The 20,111-nt window shown below is 37.8% G+C and overlaps 1 protein-coding gene across 2 annotated transcripts in view; it reads left to right on the top strand.

Moving 5' to 3' along the window:
* The window catches only part of GUCY1A1 (guanylate cyclase 1 soluble subunit alpha 1), a 40,170-nt gene that overhangs the window by 3,469 nt on the left and 16,590 nt on the right, over positions 1 to 20,111 (top strand). The window contains exons 1-2 of one of the 2 annotated variants that reach the window (XM_049793658.1): positions 9,373 to 9,456; positions 19,304 to 19,712. In XM_049793658.1, coding sequence (XP_049649615.1) covers positions 19,464 to 19,712 — 249 coding nt within the window. In that variant the 5' untranslated portion in view covers positions 9,373 to 9,456; positions 19,304 to 19,463. Of the gene's footprint in view, positions 1 to 9,372; positions 9,457 to 19,303; positions 19,713 to 20,111 lie in introns of those variants that run through there. The other variant, XM_049793651.1, reaches the window with a different exon arrangement.

Here is a 20,111-nt window from a genome sequence, read left to right as displayed (position 1 = left end):
TAAGCATGTGCATAAATGGGCTAGGGCTCCAGCTAGGGCATAAGCAATGGAATTTTTTTTTTTGTAATAAAGGCAGCAAAATTTACTAAAGACAGCAGGTTTTTAATAAGGTTTTTGCTTGTAGATCCACTTGCTATGAAACAATTGAAAAGACCTTGTTAATATCTCTGATGAAGCCTTTTACTTGTAACACAGGTATTGATTGCTACTCATTTTGGTAACATGCTGTTCTTCCAGTTTTTTGGTTGTCCTACTGAGGTGATGCCACTCTTAGGTCAGTTTCCTTGACATTTTGGCTCTTCATTTATGGCCTGTAGCTCATACACAATGCTTACTTATTTTTGTAGATGAGGAGTCTGGAGCAAGCTGACATCTACTCCCTTTTCGTAGGAGTGCAGGGTTCACTGCTGTCAGTTACTCTGCTGCTTCATAACCTAAGTCAGACCAAATACATTCTCGAGGGATTAATTTTACTTCAACATAGAGAGACCTCACCAAGTTCTGTTCATTGCTTCAGACCCCAAGTAAATTTGAGCTTTAGGACTTCCACAAGCCTTCAGCCTTTGGGAGAATTTCACCCTATCAGAGCATAGTCTTTTCTGATACTCATTGCCACTTATTTTTCATTCATATTTCCTATTATATGATAGTTTTGTTCAGTGGAATCAATGCCCTTGCTAAGAATATTACTGCTTTCACATTCAACTGCGGAGTATTTTAACTAACATTCTCATTTGATTGAAATGCCCGCTTCCATAGTTCAGACCCGTCCCTGCTACTTTTAGGCACCCTCCCTGCTCCTTGAACTTGGCAGTATTGTGGTAGCCATTATGCTTGATTTTACTGCTCTGACTCCTAAATTTAGTTCCTTTGAGTTACTTAAAGCCAACTTTTGAATTGATTTTCTTCTTGCATATTCATACCAGAAGTAGCTGTTCCAAGAGAATGGTGCCCTGCTAGCAGAAGCATTCAAACAAGCCACCTCCTGATGCAAGTCAGTACCAGTAGGCTAATTTCTTACAGGCAGCACACTAAGCCTGGATGATAACCAAGCTGTGACCTTATGTATTATTTCTGAGAGGGTACTTCTTTCACGAGACCCCCTGTCTGTACCTCCTATGCATATGTATCTGCCTGAATGTGAATGGAATGCTGTACTGTTCCTGTTTGAGTGCCAAGGCCATGTCTTCTCTGCTCTAGGGCAAGGGGGAACATGCCCAAAGACTTGTATCCCAGCTTGCGGCTGTGGGGCACAGAGCTGTCTGAAACCCTCTCTTGGGACTGTTTGGCTATGCCTTGCACTTTACGCATGGCTATGCCCATTGATTGTTTCAGCTAAGTCCATATGGAAAATAGGTCAGCCATGCAGTGGCTCAGGACGAGAGCTTTAATTGTGTAGGTTGTAATCTAGAAAGCAGGGTGTGTGCATCATCATGGAGGAGACTGGAACCAGTTCCAAAGATTTTATCAAGCATTGTGGAATCTAGCCCTTAGACAGCTATTTGTGTTAAGAGAGTTGCAGGGAATATGCCATGCAAGTCATCCAATTGTTTCAGTGTGAGTAAAAATTTCTTACTATAAGGCAATGTGCTAAAATCCTTTGATTAATTTCTCCTCCACAAATGGAAATTGAAAGAAACATACATTTATGAAGTGAACCTCTTCCTCAGCCCCATTCTAAGTTATTCAGAACAAAAAAGTATCACTCTCTGGGGGAAAATATATACTGTGGGAATCCTCCTGGTGTAATTCTAGAATGTCATCAATTCCAGAGGGTGCAGTAAAACTTACAGTTTCTGTAATGCCACATACAGTAGTTGCTGCTAAACTCTCCACTTTCAATGAATAATAGCACAGTTATTTTTGAGATCCCAGAAACAGGTTACTCTACGGTATATTAGATGAGAGTTTGATGAGTCCCTTTCTAATGCTGACCAAGGTAAATGTGTGTTTAATTTCATTTTAACCTTGCATTTCACTTGGCACTTGATACTGATGGAGACTGACAAAAGTTGTTCAGGGAGAGCTGATTTCCCTCCTCCGCAAATACAGAAACTCTTCACACATGAAAGAGCATTAGTAAAAGGCTGACTACAGTGGAGGAACACCTCAGCAAGATTTCCACTTTGTTGCCTGGAAAAATTGGGGTTTTGCATTTGCTCATAATTATTTCTGTGATTTGAAAACACAAGACAATATACCCAGTTGCTGTCTTGTGGTTAATAGGGAGGGGTGTCTGCTTATATTAATAGCTGTGTGGCTCCCTAGTCCTGACTGCAGGCACCCTGGAGCCTAAAATACTCATTGCAGTTACTGTTTTAAATAGCACTGCTAAAAATGGCAAAATTTCCATGTCTTTGGAGAAAGCATGCATCAATCTAACTTTAAAATTACTTTTTTTTAATTTTTGCCGAAATTGTCTTCATAGTTGTGTATTTGCACTGGCAAGCTGAGAGTGCAAAACCACTCTCCTCATATTGAGAAAAATATTTGGTGGATTGATAAACTGTTCAAATTTTGGTAAAAATATACCCATTAGTCCATTGAATTCACAAAGCATGTTTAGAGGTAGGAATTTACAATTTCCACGTGGGAAGAATGGTGTGAAAGGAAGGATAGTCTTGTGGCTTAAGAAGCTTAGCAAGGTTTTTGGTCAATGTGGAACTGATATTTTTTTTTCTCAAAAACTTCAGGAAATCATGACAGGAATAATTACAATTAATTTTAGATTGAATTAAATGCTTATTTTGATGCACTTAAAGTTAAAGGTTCCCCAACAGGTTGCATGATATTAATAAAACCAGCCAAGAGGAAATGCCTTTCCTATAAGCAATTACAGAGCCTTCAGAAATGAGGGAATGAAGTTAAACCTGGTGTGTGTCAGGCATGAAGCTATAGGGTGAGGATACCTTCCTTGTTCTGCTTTTATATGTAGCACCTACACCCTTTTATGAATCCTACCTGCAAAATCTATTTGAATTTCACTTGTAGAAATGTGCAAGTGTTTCAATCCCATATTTTTTTTTAAATCTGGCTGCAAATTTTTATAAATAATTTTTGATTTTTGTAAATCATTCAGATCTACTAAACTCCTGGCCAAAAAGACTGGTGCAACTCTGTTTAAGAGATCTGGATTCACTTCTTAGCTCAGCTGCAGTCTTTCTTTTGTGATCTCTGGCATGCCTTATTTCCCCACTTCTAAAAGAAGCATCGTAATGCTTCCTTTCATATCCCATTTTTCTGTCTTAGCTATTCAGAGGGCAAACCCTTCAGCTCAAACATCATCTTTTACTGTATATTTGTGTATGGCCCTGGTGTTAATTTAGGCCCTCTGGGAGGTTAAACAAGTAATACACCTAGCAACAGCAATAGAGAAAAAGCAGAATGCAAGATAACATTGGCACAATTTCTCTTCTGAGCAACCTGCCCAAGGATGAACTCACCAGACAGAAGGTTAAATACCAGTAATTGAGTTTGAGCAAAGGCTCCATAAGAATTTTCACATGTTGACCAAGTTATCAATCTCACTGACTGAATAGTGGCCTACATGAATGCTAAAAGGTGATGAAATTATGCCCTTCCCAGACAAAAAACATTTGGTTGTGTGGTGGCAATGAAATAGCATAGAAGAGACCAATCTTTCAGTCATGAGTTGGGCATGGCTTGCAAAAGATTCTGATAAGCTCATGAGGCAGTGACTACATTTGTAGTATCACTCTGAAAATCTACAGTTGATCTGAAAATTAGTATCAACATAGATCAGCTCTGCACTTACTCAGCATGTCACATGCTCCCGATCTGTGGGAGATGCAGCATGATAGTCAACTGTACGTGGAAAAAGTCATTGACCATAACCTAGTAAATTTTAGAACCAACAGAGTCATGGCTTAGTCAAAGTTTGAAGTGCGCAACTGTACCATGCATGAGATAGAGATAGGCATCATGACAGAATAATTATTCTCTCTTGGAAGATTAGAGACTAGCTCTAGGAAATACCAGTAAAAAATGTTTAAAATTGTTGATTAATATAATATAACATAGTATATAAAATGTGGTTTCATGATATCTTCCTTCCAGTTTCTCTTTGAAAATAATTTGCAGTTCTAAGCAATGCTAAGTTCTAAGCAAAAATAGGTTTAAGCGATAGATAGAGGGGGGTTAAAATGTAAAAGTATCTTTTCAAATAGGCTTTGAAGCGGTGAAGAACAAGGAGTCCTGATGGAATACAGGATTATGATTTACATGTAGTAAAAGCTAAAAAAGAACATCTATCCCTGCCCATGTTGTGGGCAGATTTTTCTTAGCAATAAATTGAAATAGGGAGAAAATAAGATAAACTGAAATGAGAGTAGTAGTGGCAGAAAAGCATCTAATGGGGTTGATGTATTTAAAAAAATACAGTTGGATTTTATTGCAGTTGCTGTAACGTACTGTATTGTAAATGGCTGATCTGTCTAATGCTGGAATAAATATGCAAAAAAAGGCAGTTTATGCAAGTATTTATATAACATATCCTCACTTTTTTCTTTCTCAACTGTTACTCTACAACCATGGAAGACACTCATAATCTTTAGTAAAATATTAATAAATGCATTCAGATCTTTAATGCTAAGCTTAGGTTTGGTACTCTGTCTTTCAGCAAAGAAGCTGCATTACTTAGGAATGCAGTCCTGTTGTCAGTTTAATATATTATGGGCAGTGTGGGATTTAGATGCCTGTTATAAACAGAGTTGAAAACCCAGAACAAAGGTTACAACATGAATATTCTGCAAAGATACTTGTGATACTGTGAGAACTTCATTTCTCCATTGTCACAGGAGACACTTGTCATACTTGTAAAGTTAGTGCTTTTGTCTTGTCGGAACTTGCCAGGTACAAATATTTAAAACAAATATTTTGAATTTTCAGCATCACCTAATCTGTAAGCAGAAATGTCGAAGGTTTCTGACCCCATGTAAAGGAAGACTATACACAGTCCAGCAAACTTTCTTTCCTCCCCTCGTTTTTTTTTTTTTACCTGCTGAGAGTGCACACTCCATGAGATTGACGGTGCTTCCAGATGGTCCAGAATACCAAAAGGCTTAAAATATTGTCTTCATCCTGGCAGGAGATTCTTCATGAAAGAGATACTACCGTTCTTTGTCCTTAAACTTAGGTCTCTGGTTATGTCCTCTAGGAACTCATGCCTCTCATTCCCTCCCTCTGCTCCAACTATACACACAGCCTCTCAGCCTTTTCATCATGGAATTTCATGCATTTCTAGAAAAATGGAGAACTTCCTATGTAGCATCCCCTTTCTGTGCACATACACAAAAACAGAGGTGGAACCTATTATTTGTTAAGGGATTTGTTTTATCAAGAAGTTCAGTGTGGATACCCATTTTACAGATTAAGAAAACGAAACATACAGAGTGATTGTTCTTCAACATTTTGGTGGGAAATAGTACATGATGGGCCTTGGGTGTGGAACAGCTCCTACACTAAAAGTGAGTGTTATGGTATCTGGGTAGTTTATCTATCATTGCACAGGCTGAAGTGTTGAGACAAAGATGCTTCTCAATTAGATTTGATATTAGTTTTGGTTCTCAACAAAGTAAATCTGAGATGACCCCATTACCTCAGTAAGGGCAATGCAGCCAAGACCCTCTGAAGTCATTGCCTGCCACTTCAGGGTTCATATTTCAGCCTTCAAGGAAGACTGGCACTTAATGTCCATCGGTCAGCTGTCATTTCCATATGCCTACCTGCTGCTACTTCTCTTTAGCTGATGCTCTCACTAGCCTCTAAGAACAAGACTCTCAAGCTGTGTTCCATCCTCATTGTGCCTGAGGACTGACACCCAAAGACTCCCAGCACCGAAGCATACATTGCCACACCTTGAACTAAGAACTGAGTGCCTTTACGGTCTCTTACCTTCTGCAGTGATGCAGTGGGAAGAACATCTGGCTTGCAGTTACTGGTGATTGCTGACAGTAGTGCAGTTCTGTGATGCCTCACTGGAATGCAGGTCAGGGACTTCAAGCAAGCCAGGTAAGTAGTGCTCCCATCCTGGGTTCTCAGATGCCTGTGCAGCACTAACTGGTATTTGAGAAGGCCTGACGGAGAGAGAAAAGAGGTTCCTTATAGACATATTATTAAAGAGAAGTGAAATAAATATCTTTAAAAAATAAAATGTAAAACTATGAAACCTTAAATCAGACACGACATGTACCTGGCCTTTAACTTACAAATCAGTGCCGTTTAAAACAAAATACTAGAAAATAACATATGAAATGTCAAATTCTAGAAAGTTCTTGCTTCTTTATTAACACAGGGTAACCTCATCAAACAGTGCAGCAAAACATGGTATGTCAGTCCCTGCCTCCCATTAGATGCCAGCGAGGTAAACCACTGAAACTAAAAATTGGATCTTGGCAGCCAAATCAGGGTGATAAACACATATCCTTCCTTAATTGTGCAACAGAGAGTAATATATAACCAACAGAGTTGGTTGAAACACAAGCTGTAACTACCATGAAAAAATTTCCCCTAAAATCTAAAATATTGCTGCAAAGGTCCTTGAAATTATCATTTCAACATTTTCTATAGGCTATACTGACAGATTACAGAAAAATTATTTGCATAAGTACCTACCATACTTCAGGGGATTTGTGGCAATCCACAAGAAAAAAAGCAGTATATCGTAAGAGAACTGTCTTGTGCCTTTGCAAATTGTTTTCTTCTATTTCCCATGTTTTCCTTCTTTCTTATGGATTTTTAAATTTTCGTGTCCTTCTGTAGGCTTCCTTCTCTACTTTATTCTGGTTTTTCCTCCTTGCTCCTTTATTCTGTCTGTATCTCCCTTCTCTCCTTTTTCTCTCTCAGATATTGCAAAATAATGCTACGATAAATGAGAAAAACTATGCTATCTGAGAAATGGAGGAAAGCTTTGATCTTTCAGACTTTGGTAAGAATACTGTGATGTTAACATCGTTGCAGTCAGTGCAGTTATACAGGTTGTGAGATGAAGAACTGTGGACAGCTCTAGGTACTCTACCTAGAATAACTCTAGGAATATTACTCTGTGGTTCATAGAATGCACAAAGTTCAGGTTCTGTACCACAGAAGCATATTAGTTTGGATGACAAATATATTTTTTGGTAAGAGTTTTTCATATGATTCTGGTCTTTTGGAAAGTCCAAGTCCTCTGGTGAAATCATCTCCCTTGTTTTATGGAAAAATTATCTGCATTTTCCCAATGAGAGAAAGACCTGAGGGCCTTGCCCAAAAAAGTCACAAAAGTTTGTGGAAAAAGTAGAAGGAGAAACCTTATGATTAAAATACATTTAATTTACCTCCATATTTAAACCCTGAATTCGTAGCTCAAATTAGAGGCTGGTGATTGGAACATCTGATCAGAGATCTGCACTGTGTTGTTAACCCTTTCTTGGATTTCCATTCCTCCAAATCTTTTAATCTGTTTAATCTCTGTTAATCTGAAATGCCTGCCACAGAAATCAATGAATTTCAATAGAATTTACAAGCATTTCGAGCCAAGCATATGTTTCTGTGCCAGTCTGTGCCTAGCACTCTGGCATTAAAATACCCAGAACTGAAGCAGACACTAGAGTTTCAAAAAAGCTGGATGACATTATTTTTATTTTTGTGGGATTTAATATTCAGCTTTGATATTGTAACAAGAAGCTGCAATTCAACAGCTAATGCACTTGAATCAGTATAACGCACTGTTTGAAACATGCTGAATCTTTCTAAATGCATCTGTTATAACTGGGGGAGCAGCACTGAATGAGGCTTATACTACTTGATAATATTTTTTAGCTATAAGCATGGATCTTTTCTCTGTTGTTTAGCACTACTGCAGGTCTGGAAAAGTAGCATATATGTCATGTATTTTCCTTTGCATCATGATCAATGCCTCAATAATCCTCTGATTCTCACTGAAAATATTATTAAAACAAGAAGCTACATTTTATTAATGACTTGAGAAATTTCTTTTTAAAGGATCTCATATTTCTATATCTGAATAACCTAGATTTCTGTTAGTCTATCCCACACATTCCTTTTGTTTTTAAATAGATGTGTCAAAGCTGAATAACCCATAAATATTTTCAGCTCATTTTTCCACAGGGCCACATTTTCTCCTCAGTCTTTTCATCAAACTGCCACCAAGGCCAAGGGGAAGTTCCACATACAGAATATGTGGTGAATATGGCAGTTACCTCTGAGTTAGTTTTGCATGCCGCCTTCTCCCTGCTGTTGTCATTGTAGAATGAAACATAGAATGGTTCGGGTTGGAAGCGACCTTAAAGATGATCTAGTTCCAACACCGTTGCCATGGGCAGGGTCACCTTCCACTACACCAGGTTGCTCAAAGCCCCATCCAGCCTGGCCTTGAACACTTCCAGGGATGGGGCATCCACAACATCGCTGGGCAACCTGTTCTGGTGCCTCACCACCCTCACAGTAAAGAATGTCTTCCTTACATCCAACCTAAATCTACCCTCTTTTGGTTTAAAGCCATTACCCCTTGTCCTATCACTACATGCCCTTGTAAAAGCTCCCTCTCCAGCTTTCCTGTAGGCCCCCTTTAGGTACTGGAAGGCTGCAATAAGGTGTTCCCAGAGCCTTCTCTTCTCCAGGCTGAACAACCCCAACTCTCTCAGCCTGTCTTCATAGGAGAGATGTTCCCTCCCTCTGATCATATTTGTGGCCCTCCTCTTGACTCGCTCCAAGAGGTCCATGTCTGTCTTGTACTGAGGACCCCAAAACTGAATGCAGTACGGCAAGGGTCTCATGCAAGCGGAGTAGAGGGGCAGAATCACCTCCCTTGACCTGCTGGTCACGCTTTGCATGTGCTGACTTTTCCTGTGCAAAAGTAATCTGAGAAACACCTTGTGCATGCAATTTGATTACTTTCACATGCTTAAAAGAAAAGTAGGATAAATGGAACAGAAGGATTTGAAAGATCAGTAGCTGTGATAACTCCAGCAATTGCACTGGAGACAATAACAAGCATCACAGATTGAACATTCTACAGGAAGCCAAAATCTGCTTCTCGATTTATTTAATTTTTAGTTTTGTTACAGAGGTGGTATACACTCACAGAAGGCTAGTGTTAGTCATTAAGTGCATTTTTACTGTCATTAATTAACAATATTAATTTATTTGAATACCACATGTGCAAGCTTGGTATTTCATAAAACTTCTTATCTTTACTTTGCTTCATCATTTTAGTGAAAAAAGAAGCCTGTGTTTTTAAAGACAATATAAATTCACATATTTACCATATTTACTTAGCTTTCTCTGCTTTCAATGCATATCTGCTCTATTTTCCGGAAGAGTATTGAAAAGCAACTAAGTGATATACTCAACAGGAAAACTGGTATTGTAATGTATTCCTAGAGCATTCAGCCTCGTGAGATGTGCTGATAGCCTTTGGAACTGTGCTTTTCAAAGGTAAGATCCACTGCTTTTGTGTACTCAAATGTTTTTTAAAATAGCAGATTTTGAAAGGGATGGGCTGTGAATACCTATAGCTGCCCATACATTGTGTGAAAAATGACAAGTCAATCAGCAAAATAAAAAATGAAGGTACTAATTTACAGTGCACATAGCCAAATCAGCAATTTCAGTTATTTTAAACATATTTTGTAGCAGAAAATGTCTGTAAGCATTTAATCAAAGGGCAGGTGCCTGCTGGTCCTGCCCTGCAGATACCATGGAAGAGAACAATTGGGAAAGTAGCTGATTTCGTCTCTTCTTCGGAGCTGCTTTCTTTGCCATGGGCTCTAGCTAGAGCAGAATCAGTAGCTGCATGATGGCTGTGAAAACACCTCTTCAACCATCTATTCTCGTTGAATACACCTCTTCAATCAATGTATTTTTTTCCCCTATCAGAAAAATTACAAGGACATGACTTTGCTGCTGCAGGATAAACCATTTTCACTAATTAGAAGTTCCTGTTATAGTATAGCTTCCCATGCATAATTTTTAACTTTTCTAGAATCTCAAATGACCTCAGTTCTGTGTTTACCATACAACTGAACACCTACCTGCAAAAACCCAAGATTAAAAAAGCTAAGGCCGTGTTTTGCTTCAAAAATAAGAAAACATGCAAATCAGTATTTCTGTTGACACTGTTGTCACAGACTTGTTAGGTTTAATCCTACTCCTGCTATATCCAGAAACCTGCTATTGATTTCAATGGGAGTTGGCATGAGTGCTTAACTATGAATAAATATGAAAGGTAGTTGTCAGTGATTTTCAGTGTGAAAATGATTTCGTAGATATTGTAGTGGCAGGTGGCAAATATTCACTCAGAAAACTCTGCGATTGAAATCTACTAATGAAACACTTTGCTTTCTACAGACCTAGTTTTCAAACAGTTCTCTAAGATCTATAGCGTTCAGAGAAACTTTTAGTACTTTTATTTATAAAACTTTTATTACTTCTATTTATAAAGCTTGCTGTTCCATTATAATTTAAAGCTGTGAACACAAAGGGAATATTTAACCATATGCACTGTTATAAGACACTACAATCAATGTTTTATATTGCTCTACAATGCTCCAGTATCTTTGGGAAAACAATAACAATAATGCTATTTATGCAAACCTTTGTGTCAGTTGTGTAAACAGTTACCCACATTCAACTTCAGTTAGATGAATACATGCATGTACAAGTCTTAGCAAGATAAGAGTCCTTGAAGAAGTATGAAAATTATTTTATCATCTCTGAAGATGCTTCACAGTTAATCCAGACCATGGTTCTCAAATGAGAAGTTACTTCATGCATTAGAAATTTGGAATTTTTAAATAGTTTATTGTTTCATTTTTATAGAAGATGCAGCAAACCTGGCTAAGTCATGAATACTAGCTAAAGATTTCAGTAAAAAATAGGGTGAGATGAAAAGTTGTTAGATTTCACTCTTATTATAGAATAATTACGATTATTTTTTACTGTCTTTGCTCCTAAAAAACCTTTTGATCTATGAACTAAATAAAAATCAGATTTTGCAGACATTTGAAGTTAGAGGTCCAGTTAAATGAGTAAAGTTATATGCATTGGTAAGTTTGAGAGATTCAGCAGTAAGTAGGTATTTGGAAGGAAGCAGTAGGCACAACGATGACTTCATATTCTAGAATCGCAGCCCTTCTCCTTTTGTGGATTCTAATTTACATTCCATTGGCTATGGGCAAGACTTCAGTCTTCACATTTAACTCCTGCTAACTGTCATGAACACCGCATGTCCTCACAACAAATTTTAATTCTTGAAAAGAAAGGGTTCTGAAGACATATATTTATTTCTTAGCTTTCCTCTTACAATTTCCATGAAAGTATTGTACTTTGACGGACTGCAAATGCAGATTAAATGCTATATTTAAAATGCATTCCTTTGAAGTGTGAGAATAGTTTACAGACACTTTGGATTGGTTTTGGTTTTGCTGTTTCAATTGCTTCCTCATCTGGGTACCCGGATCACTTGAGGTATCGCCAGTTACGTCAGTTCAATATCAGGATTTCTCAAAAAAAACCCACAAAAAACCCCGACTGAAATGATGTGTCATGGTTGCATACAGCCGGTTGTTTCTGGTGTTTGTGAGGTATCTTTAGCTCTGCCTCAGGAAAAATGCCCATGAGCAGTCAACCTCAAGAGCTCCCACAGTGTAAGGAGGCTGGGATTTTCGGGGGTAGTGTCTCCATGACGAGTTGCTTAGCTGGTGGTACAAGCCATGCTTCGGACCGGGTGAGGGTGCGAGGATGTGCCGCAACCAAGGGCTGCTGTTTCCACCTGAGCGCAGGAGCCGGGAAGCAGAGACTCGGGTGCTATGAGGCTGCCTGCTGGGCTTGCTATGGAGTGTTTTCACAGATAGCGTTGACTCACAGGAAGAGAGTATTTTTCCCACGCTATCTTCTCAGCGTGCCTCCCTGATATTTGGTCCTAGCATAGGAAAAATATTTACCCTATGAAAGTACATGTGATACTTAAAATGACAAATATATATTTTATAAGCAGCATTTGGGAATCAGTCCTTCTTTTAGCTACATGCCAAAACAGGGTTGCAGTAATTAGGGTTGCCCCTGTGCCTTTAATTGAAACCAAAGATGTGGCTGCAATATAACTTTCGCATCTGGAGTCTGGGCTTCTCCCAGGGCTGTATTTGGATCCAGGGATTTGCTTCAAACCATTAGAGGGAAATGAGTCAGTCACAAAATCAGTATCAGAAATTCAGTGATACTTTAAAACTAGGGGTTTTCCCTGTCTTTAAGAACACTGGTTTCTCTATCAAGGTATAAAACTTAGTGTTATTACACAAATGGTAATATTTTAAAGCAGCAGAAATGTCTGTCTCATGATGACCTTAAAATGAGACATATTAGCAGTTTTGAAGTTTACTTATGTATTCCGTGAAACCTATTTTCTGCTGATTACAAAAGGGACAAGATGGAAAAGGAGATAACTTATTTTCTTCTCAGAAAACAAAGGTAAATATTTTCTTCATCTCCTGGCTTGGTAGCTGTCTTAATGTTGCAGCAACACAGATCATGATCCATTCGACTTGGAGCACAGAGGAAACACTTGATAGTGTTTCTGTTTCTTAAAACACTTCATAAAGAGAAAAAGGTAGAAAAGGTGAAGAAATTCCACAATGTGGGAGAAGGTCTTTCTTGTAAGCAAGGTCTAGATTTTGTAGCTTGCCCTGAGCAGTCATATAGGGTAGTCACTGGCATAAGTTGCAATACTGAATTTGGATTTACTAAAATGTTTGGACTGTTAAAATAATAACTGATTGCTATGACTTGTATTATTTTGTCATAGCCGCTTTACTACCTTGTACTTAGCTTGTTAATCACTGCAATTCCACTACATAGTTCAGTAAGTGTGGTGGTGTGCTGTGGTATTTCCTTACTATCAAAGGTATGCTGTGACTTACAGAAAAGTTTTGAGTATACTCTTAGAAATAGCCCCAAACAGAGCTTTGTCTGGCAGTAAGGACACTTAACTGGGCTTGCATGGCACACAATGGCAATTAGTGCTTTGGAGAAAAAATGGTAAGGCTACTCTAAAGGGCTCTGGGATACAGACAGATCAGAACTAGGGATGACTTGTCAAAAAGAAGGGTTGAAGTTTGGGGGAACAAGCAGAAAAGTTAATGCGTGACAAAGCATATTCCTTTTGAGAGCTAGAGTGGAATTTGAGATTGCTGAATCTAGTAATTTCTTGGGTACCAGTAGATTATAGTGAAGTTCACTGTCCAATGTCATGTCTTATCCTGATCTACAGAGAGGACAACAGCCCTTTCATCAGTTATTGCCTTTGCTCAAGTACCAAAATACTGTGCTGTGAAAGAGCCTAGAATCTTGCTGGAAAAAAAGGTCCTACTTTGTAATGTAAGTAAAGCCCGTATCTACATAAGGGTAATGATTTGGGATTGAATGGTCACCTATATTTGGGATTTCCTAGACCTCAACTCCTTGGCTTTGCAATTTTCTTTTTATAGAGTTATATTCTTTATGCAATTTGGTCTGATTAATATTTTCATCACATTTGTGTTGCTGCTGCAGATTTAGAAAACCTATCCCTACTGTGCACTTCACCTAATATGCAAGTTACATATGATACAGTTTTTAAATTATTCTTGTGTAATGACACAGTTATCCCCAGGTAGGTTAGCAAATGTATTTACTGTGTTAACAACAGGACCAAATTACTGGAAAGGGGTAAATGAGGCATCTTCAAATTTCAGTTGATGGGTTGGTCTCTGACTGGGGAGATACAGGAAAACATCTCACTCCTCTTCCGAAGGACACATCTTTTCCAAGATGTCCTCTGCCTAAGTCAACAATTGGCAGTTTTCTATTAGGTATGACTCAGTACCACTTAGAAACTTGTAAACAGATTTGCGTGTCTCCTCCAGTTACTTACATCTTGTGCTCTCCAAAGCAGCCATACCCAAACAAATTAATGCTTTGAAGGTGTGTGCACTCTGAACATGTTTCACAATAAAGCAGACGAAGAAAGGCTACTTATTTGTACAGGATTTAATAAGACTAATAAATACTTGTATTGACTTCTTAAAATATTAATTTATACATTGATGCAGACTTGAGCAATTTTCTCTGTGTATTTAGAAGCCTCCTCAAAATCCGTGGAAACGGACAAATCACCAGGGCTTTGATTCTGTTGCTACACACAGCACTTGAAGCAGAAAAAATAAAGTGCAGATATTGCACTTCAGACTAATAAAACACAATGATAGGATTTAGCTATTTTCCCTGTGTTTTTCTGCTGACAGGCACAACAGCTGAATCCACAATGAGGTGCCAGTGATAGGGTGATGGGTACTAACCTGTCTCACTAGAAGCTGGTTGTGTTTTGCCTGTGCGTAAAAGTAACAGTTCCTGCCTTGCTCTGCGCAGAGGCCTACTAACTGGCAAGGGGCAAAAAGCAATAGTTTCTGAATCCCACAGAGATTATAGAGCTGAGTGGGAATTGCAAGCCTCCGTTTTACATAAAGGCAAGACAGAAGTTAACAGTTGCTTCTGTTGAGGCAATGGCTCCCAGACCACACTGAGCTCCTACAAGTGCTGTAATCACTCTCATGCTGCAGAAAGTTAGATCCAGTCAGTGGTATCTTCCGAGTGCTGCAAAACAAACTTTTTTTTTTTGTTTTAATTCTTGCTCAACTTGCAGCAGTTCACCTAACAAAGTGGTATGTATGATTAAAAATAAAAAAGTGACATTATAGCATAATACCATAATCTGTCCTACTCTGAGCAAAGGATGCTGCTTGTAATAAGAAAAAAGTATTTAATGTTGCTTCTAATTTTTGTGCCATGTCCATAAGCTAAGATTATAAACCACCTTTAGCTACTGTTAACAATTGGTATTGCTTAATTCTTATAAATGGCTGTGTTAATAGTAGGGTGTTTTGCTGTGTGATTGATTCATTGCACCATATATCATGGCACTGTCAAGGAAATGTTTTAGCAGAGGAAAATATTCAGAAGCAACTAGTACAGAGAAGCATACAGGAAGGCATTTTGGCTGTAAGACAAGTATAGATGTAAGTATACAATGAAATGTTTGCACAAAGCATTTTGAGCACTGTTAAGTTATTCTGCTGCTATGACTATACTATGTAAAGTCATCTTAATTTTTCTGAGTGGCATAGTGCCGTGTTGCATTCAGCCAGACACTGAATAAATTGGTTGCTTGTAGTTTGATCTCATGGCTGATTATTTAATTTTAATTTTCAATTTGCTTCCCAAGGTAAATTATGACAGCAATTAATATGGCAGAGATGGAGAATTCACATTAAACACTGCTGCTCCCCTGGGATGAGCTCTCTTAAAGCATGTTTGGAGAGGAATTAAACCCAGAACCTTTTCCCATGTTTCTTAGTATTTTCTTTTTTTTTTTTTTTTGTGGTCAGAAAATGTCTTAAAACGTTGTGAACAATGGAAAGGCTGGTGTTCCTCATTCTTCAAACACATCTGCAAACATTTGACTTAGATGATGGCACACATCACAGCTTTTCTTATACCTTCTTAAGGTCCATTATACTGCTGAAATTCCTTCTGTAAACTCTACACTGGCAATTCATTATTGTTCTCCTGTCAGACCTTTAAAATCACTGTCTAATTACTGTTTGAGTGAGACAGGTTTTCCTATATCACAATAGACATTCTTCTGAATTTTAGTTATATTAAGTACAAGATGCACTTAGGATACCAGATGCAAACTTGATGTTTTAATAAAGGAAGACCTAGTATATGCATGTTTTTTTCAGTATTTGAAGTCTCATGGAATTAGGTTTTCTACTTTGTTTCTTTAAAGATGTGGTTTAGGGGGTTTTGTCATTACAGAGGTCAGGAGGAGTCTTGAACTGGCCACTGCTTGAAAATTGTTATGCCTATGAAGTTGATACGGGTTTTGAACTGGGATATATGTTATCAAAGGACCATCCCATTTTTTTCTGTGTGTCATGGTTTAACCCCAGCTGGCAACTAAGTACCACACAGCTGCTCTCTCACTCCCCAAACACCCAGTGGGATGGGGGAGAGAATCGGGGGAAAAAAAGTAAAACTCATGGGTTGAGATGAAGACAAGTTAATAGGACAGAAAGGAAGAAAATAATAATAATGATAATGATAATAAAAATTACAATACTAATAAAAGAATTGGAATATACAAAAAAAGTGGCGCACAATGCAATTGCCAACCGATGCCCAGTTAGTTCCTAAGCAGTGATCCCCCCCGGGCCAACTCCCCCCAGTTTATATACTGTGTGTGATGTCCCATGGTATGGAATACCCCTTTGGTCAGTTTGGGTCAGCTGCCCTGGCTGTGTCCTCTCCTAACTTCTTGTGCCCCTCCAGTCTTCTCACTGGCTGGGCATGAGAAGCTAAAAAATCCTTGACTTAGTCTAAACACTACTTAGCAACAACTGAAAACATCAGTGTGTTATCAACATTATTCTCACAATAAATCCAAAACATAACTCTATACCAGCTACTAGAAAGAAAATTAACTCTATCCCAGCTGAAACCAGGACACTGGGAAAACAAGAACTTCAGGATACTTAGAAAACAGTTCTGTGGGAAGCTTTCTTTAGGAACTGTGTCTTCATGATTTGGAATTTAAAGATCTGTACATTAATGATACTGGTTTTGTACAACATTATTATTACTAGAAACATCATGGATCTCATCTTTCTTCCAAATCAATGATGATTTTATCATAAATAGCAATTGGCAGGAGCCCAAGGTCATGTTCAGAGCAAGGGCACGGATTCCAGTCCCCACCAGGGCAGGAAAAGGCTGAATGTGGATGTCATGCAGCACAAAGAATGGCAGGCTATCTTACAAAAAGAAGCTGCAGACACAGTAGCTGCATGTCCAGCAGCTTCATCGACTCAGGGACCTTCACATCAGTGCCCATTTTGCTCCTGAATAAGTCGTGGCCCATGACCATCTTCTAGGACCTCTCTTTCTCACTTGGCAGCTTCTGGAGACTTCAGGTTTTCCAGGTGTAAAACAATGACAACACTTCTTTGCAGAGCTGATTCTACCTGCCTGGATATTTTTCCTACCACATCAAATGTAATTTAATTAAAATACAATATGCTAGCATGGAAGTGAACTCCCAAATAATTCCAGATTATTGTCTTCTAAAAACAGAGAAATAGTTTCACCAGCAGGAAAAAAAACCCAAACATGAAAACTATTGGTAATTGCTGAAGGTCATTCACTTCTTTTGTTCTTAGTTTAGTGCAGATGCAGTAAATATTTGTTGGTATCTAATTTAACCATTAATTAAGTCTTACATTCTTCACAGAAAGAGAAATTTTTTTTTTCTTTTTTTTTTTTTTAAATAGCAGCACATACAAATGCAGTATTCTACTCACTGGGAGGTGTTTTAAATGTTTTATTATACATTTTTTTTTTAAAAATGTATTTCAGAAATTTTTTTTCTTCAAAGATGCTGGTATACTTTATTTTAAAATTTTAGTAGTGTTATTTTATAAATTCAAGATTTGTCTTGAAATTTAAGGCCCAAATTCAGCAAACCACGTGAGTATATATGTGAGATCCATCAAAGCCATAAATTTTTTTATCATTTGACGATGGTGCACATATGTATTTTTGGTACTATTTCCCTTAACAGTTTATTTCAGTACACAAATCAGTCTAATTACAGAAAAGGTGGTTCTTTTCTGCTTTTCTTTTTTTAGTAAAGTAATACAAGGTTGTATAATGGCTCCTGAATAAAAATACTTTTACAAATACATAACAATGCTTGCATTATAAATAAAAGTATTACGTATATTTATTTATTGTGAGTGTGGTTCTTGCCTGAAATTTTTCACTGCCTCATTTCCTACACAACAGTATTCAGCAATAAAAAATAAAGCATTACTGATATCCATGCAGTAGAAACAAATGAGTTTCTGTGTAGAAACGGAAATCAGAAATATAGAATGTTATGTAAACATTCTTCAGCCTGTTGTTCTTAGCATTATGTTTATTGGTTCTTAAAATAATACTTTAATAATTTTGATAGATGTCCCCTAGAAGCTGGCCTGACACCATCAGTATTGCAGCATACTTTAAGAGGGCCTTTTCTGCCAAATATATTTTTTTCAGCAGCAGGTCCAGCCAAAGTAGCTTCTGCCTGTTTCTCCTCTTATCCGTGCCACTCGTGCTGGGTCTGCAGCACTCCTCTGCTGTGCCATTCATTCAAGCTGTTTCAAAAGAAGCAGCTGATAACCTGTATCAGGGCGTTAGCTATTTTTAACCCTGGTACAGTCTCTGTGTGGCCCTAAATGCCCTTTGGGTATCTCAGGGGCAGGAGTAAGCAGTGTGATGCACAGGCAGATTAAAGCCATAGTGCCTCTGAAAGAAATAGTTATTATACTGGATCTCCCAAGAGACAAATGTAATACTTCAGCTGCTTCCAGAGTTGTCAAAAGCTCTCAGGGATTACCTTGTTAGAGTATTATATGAGGATGAGGGAATCTGATTCAATGAGATACAGTCAATAGAAAATGAAGCCCTTAAGGGAAAAGCCTTTTTCAGATTAAGTCTCACTGAAATAAATGTAACAAACAGAACAATTATTAAAATGAAAAGTTCAGCCGTTTTTTTTAATGTGTTGGTGTTGTTTAAAAGATATCACCTTCAAAAGCATAAAAATCCCTTGGTGTTTCCACGCAACTACATCAGGTATGTGGCTAAATTCCCATGACAGTATTTGTCACCAGTCAGTGGCTTTTAATGAGGCACTAACCTTTGGTCTTGGATGGTTTGCTGTTCCAGAAGTGCAAGTACTAACATTAGCCATACATTTCTTTATTACAGAAAGGGTATCTTGGTCATCAATTAAATTGAGATTTAAGTATCCATAACAAATCAGTTTCATTGTGCCGTATCAGGTAGTTTTTAATAGCTGCTTATGAAGAATTAAAAAGGTTTTCTCATTAGAATTTTGCTTTAAGAATAATTCACTTTCAGAAACCTCATCCATCAGTGTGACCAAAGAGATATCAGATAAAACAACTCCTCTGCCTTAATCACTAGAGCCCCAATTCAGCCAAGAACTTAACCATGCATGTAACTTTAATTACCTGAAAGCACTGAAGTCAGGAGGGATTACATGCTTAAAATGGCACATAAGCTTAAGTGCTTTGCTCAGGAAAGCCATTATTTTAATGCACATATGATAAAACTGTCACATCACGGGAATTTAGAAGAGAAAATAAATGTTTTTAATTTTTTTTTCTTTCTTCTTGTTTTGTAGGGGCACACATTTGCTCCTGTGGTGATTTATAGCCTCCAATAATCTTCCACAGTGGTTGCCTTATCTACTATTCTGGCATCTCCTGCTCTTGTTAGTAAACAGAAAACTATAAAACACAAAGCCAAGTACTTTTAATCTCAAGAGAAGGACTTTGTACAGTATGTTCTGTACAAAACTGAAAGACTTGAAGATCACAGGGGAATGTCCTTTCTCCTTACTGACTCAAAGTCACATTACTGAGGAACATGACAAGGACTGCACAGAAAACAGCTCTAGAGCAGCTTTGCCCATCTGCAAAGAAGTTCATGAAAAAGATGCTCAAGGAAAACTTCCACAGAGGAAGACGAGCAGAAGTAGAGTGTACCTGCACACATTAACTGAAAGCATCTGCAAACTAATCTTTCCTGAGGTAAATAGATACTGCATAGTAATAATAATAATTTAATAGCATTTAATTTTAAATATTTAAAAAGCATTTTATGCAAGCCTTTAGACGTGAGCCTTTTGAAAGTTGTTTTGACTTCAGAGTTTGTGTTCTTATGTAGTTCTGCATAGTTTAAATCCTCATTTCATCCTTTTCCATTCCTTCTGGATACAATTTTGCCACAATCAGTTTTGTACACTTCACACCATGCCTTCCACTGTATTACCCTATATTTTTGCCTTGTATTTGCAACCTTCCACTATCATTTTAATTTTTCTTTATAAATCCATGTATTTCTGTAGCAATTTTTTACATAGAGATACAGTTAGAGAAACTCTGCCTGGCTACCTAATTATGTAAATTATGTGGTCATGTCATCAATTC

Source organism: Accipiter gentilis, chromosome 3 (assembly GCF_929443795.1).
Source record: "Accipiter gentilis chromosome 3, bAccGen1.1, whole genome shotgun sequence".
In the NCBI taxonomy this organism is placed as follows: domain Eukaryota; kingdom Metazoa; phylum Chordata; class Aves; order Accipitriformes; family Accipitridae; genus Astur; species Astur gentilis.
The sequence above is the reverse complement of the archived record's forward strand: the minus strand, read 5'-3'. Positions and strand labels throughout refer to the sequence as shown.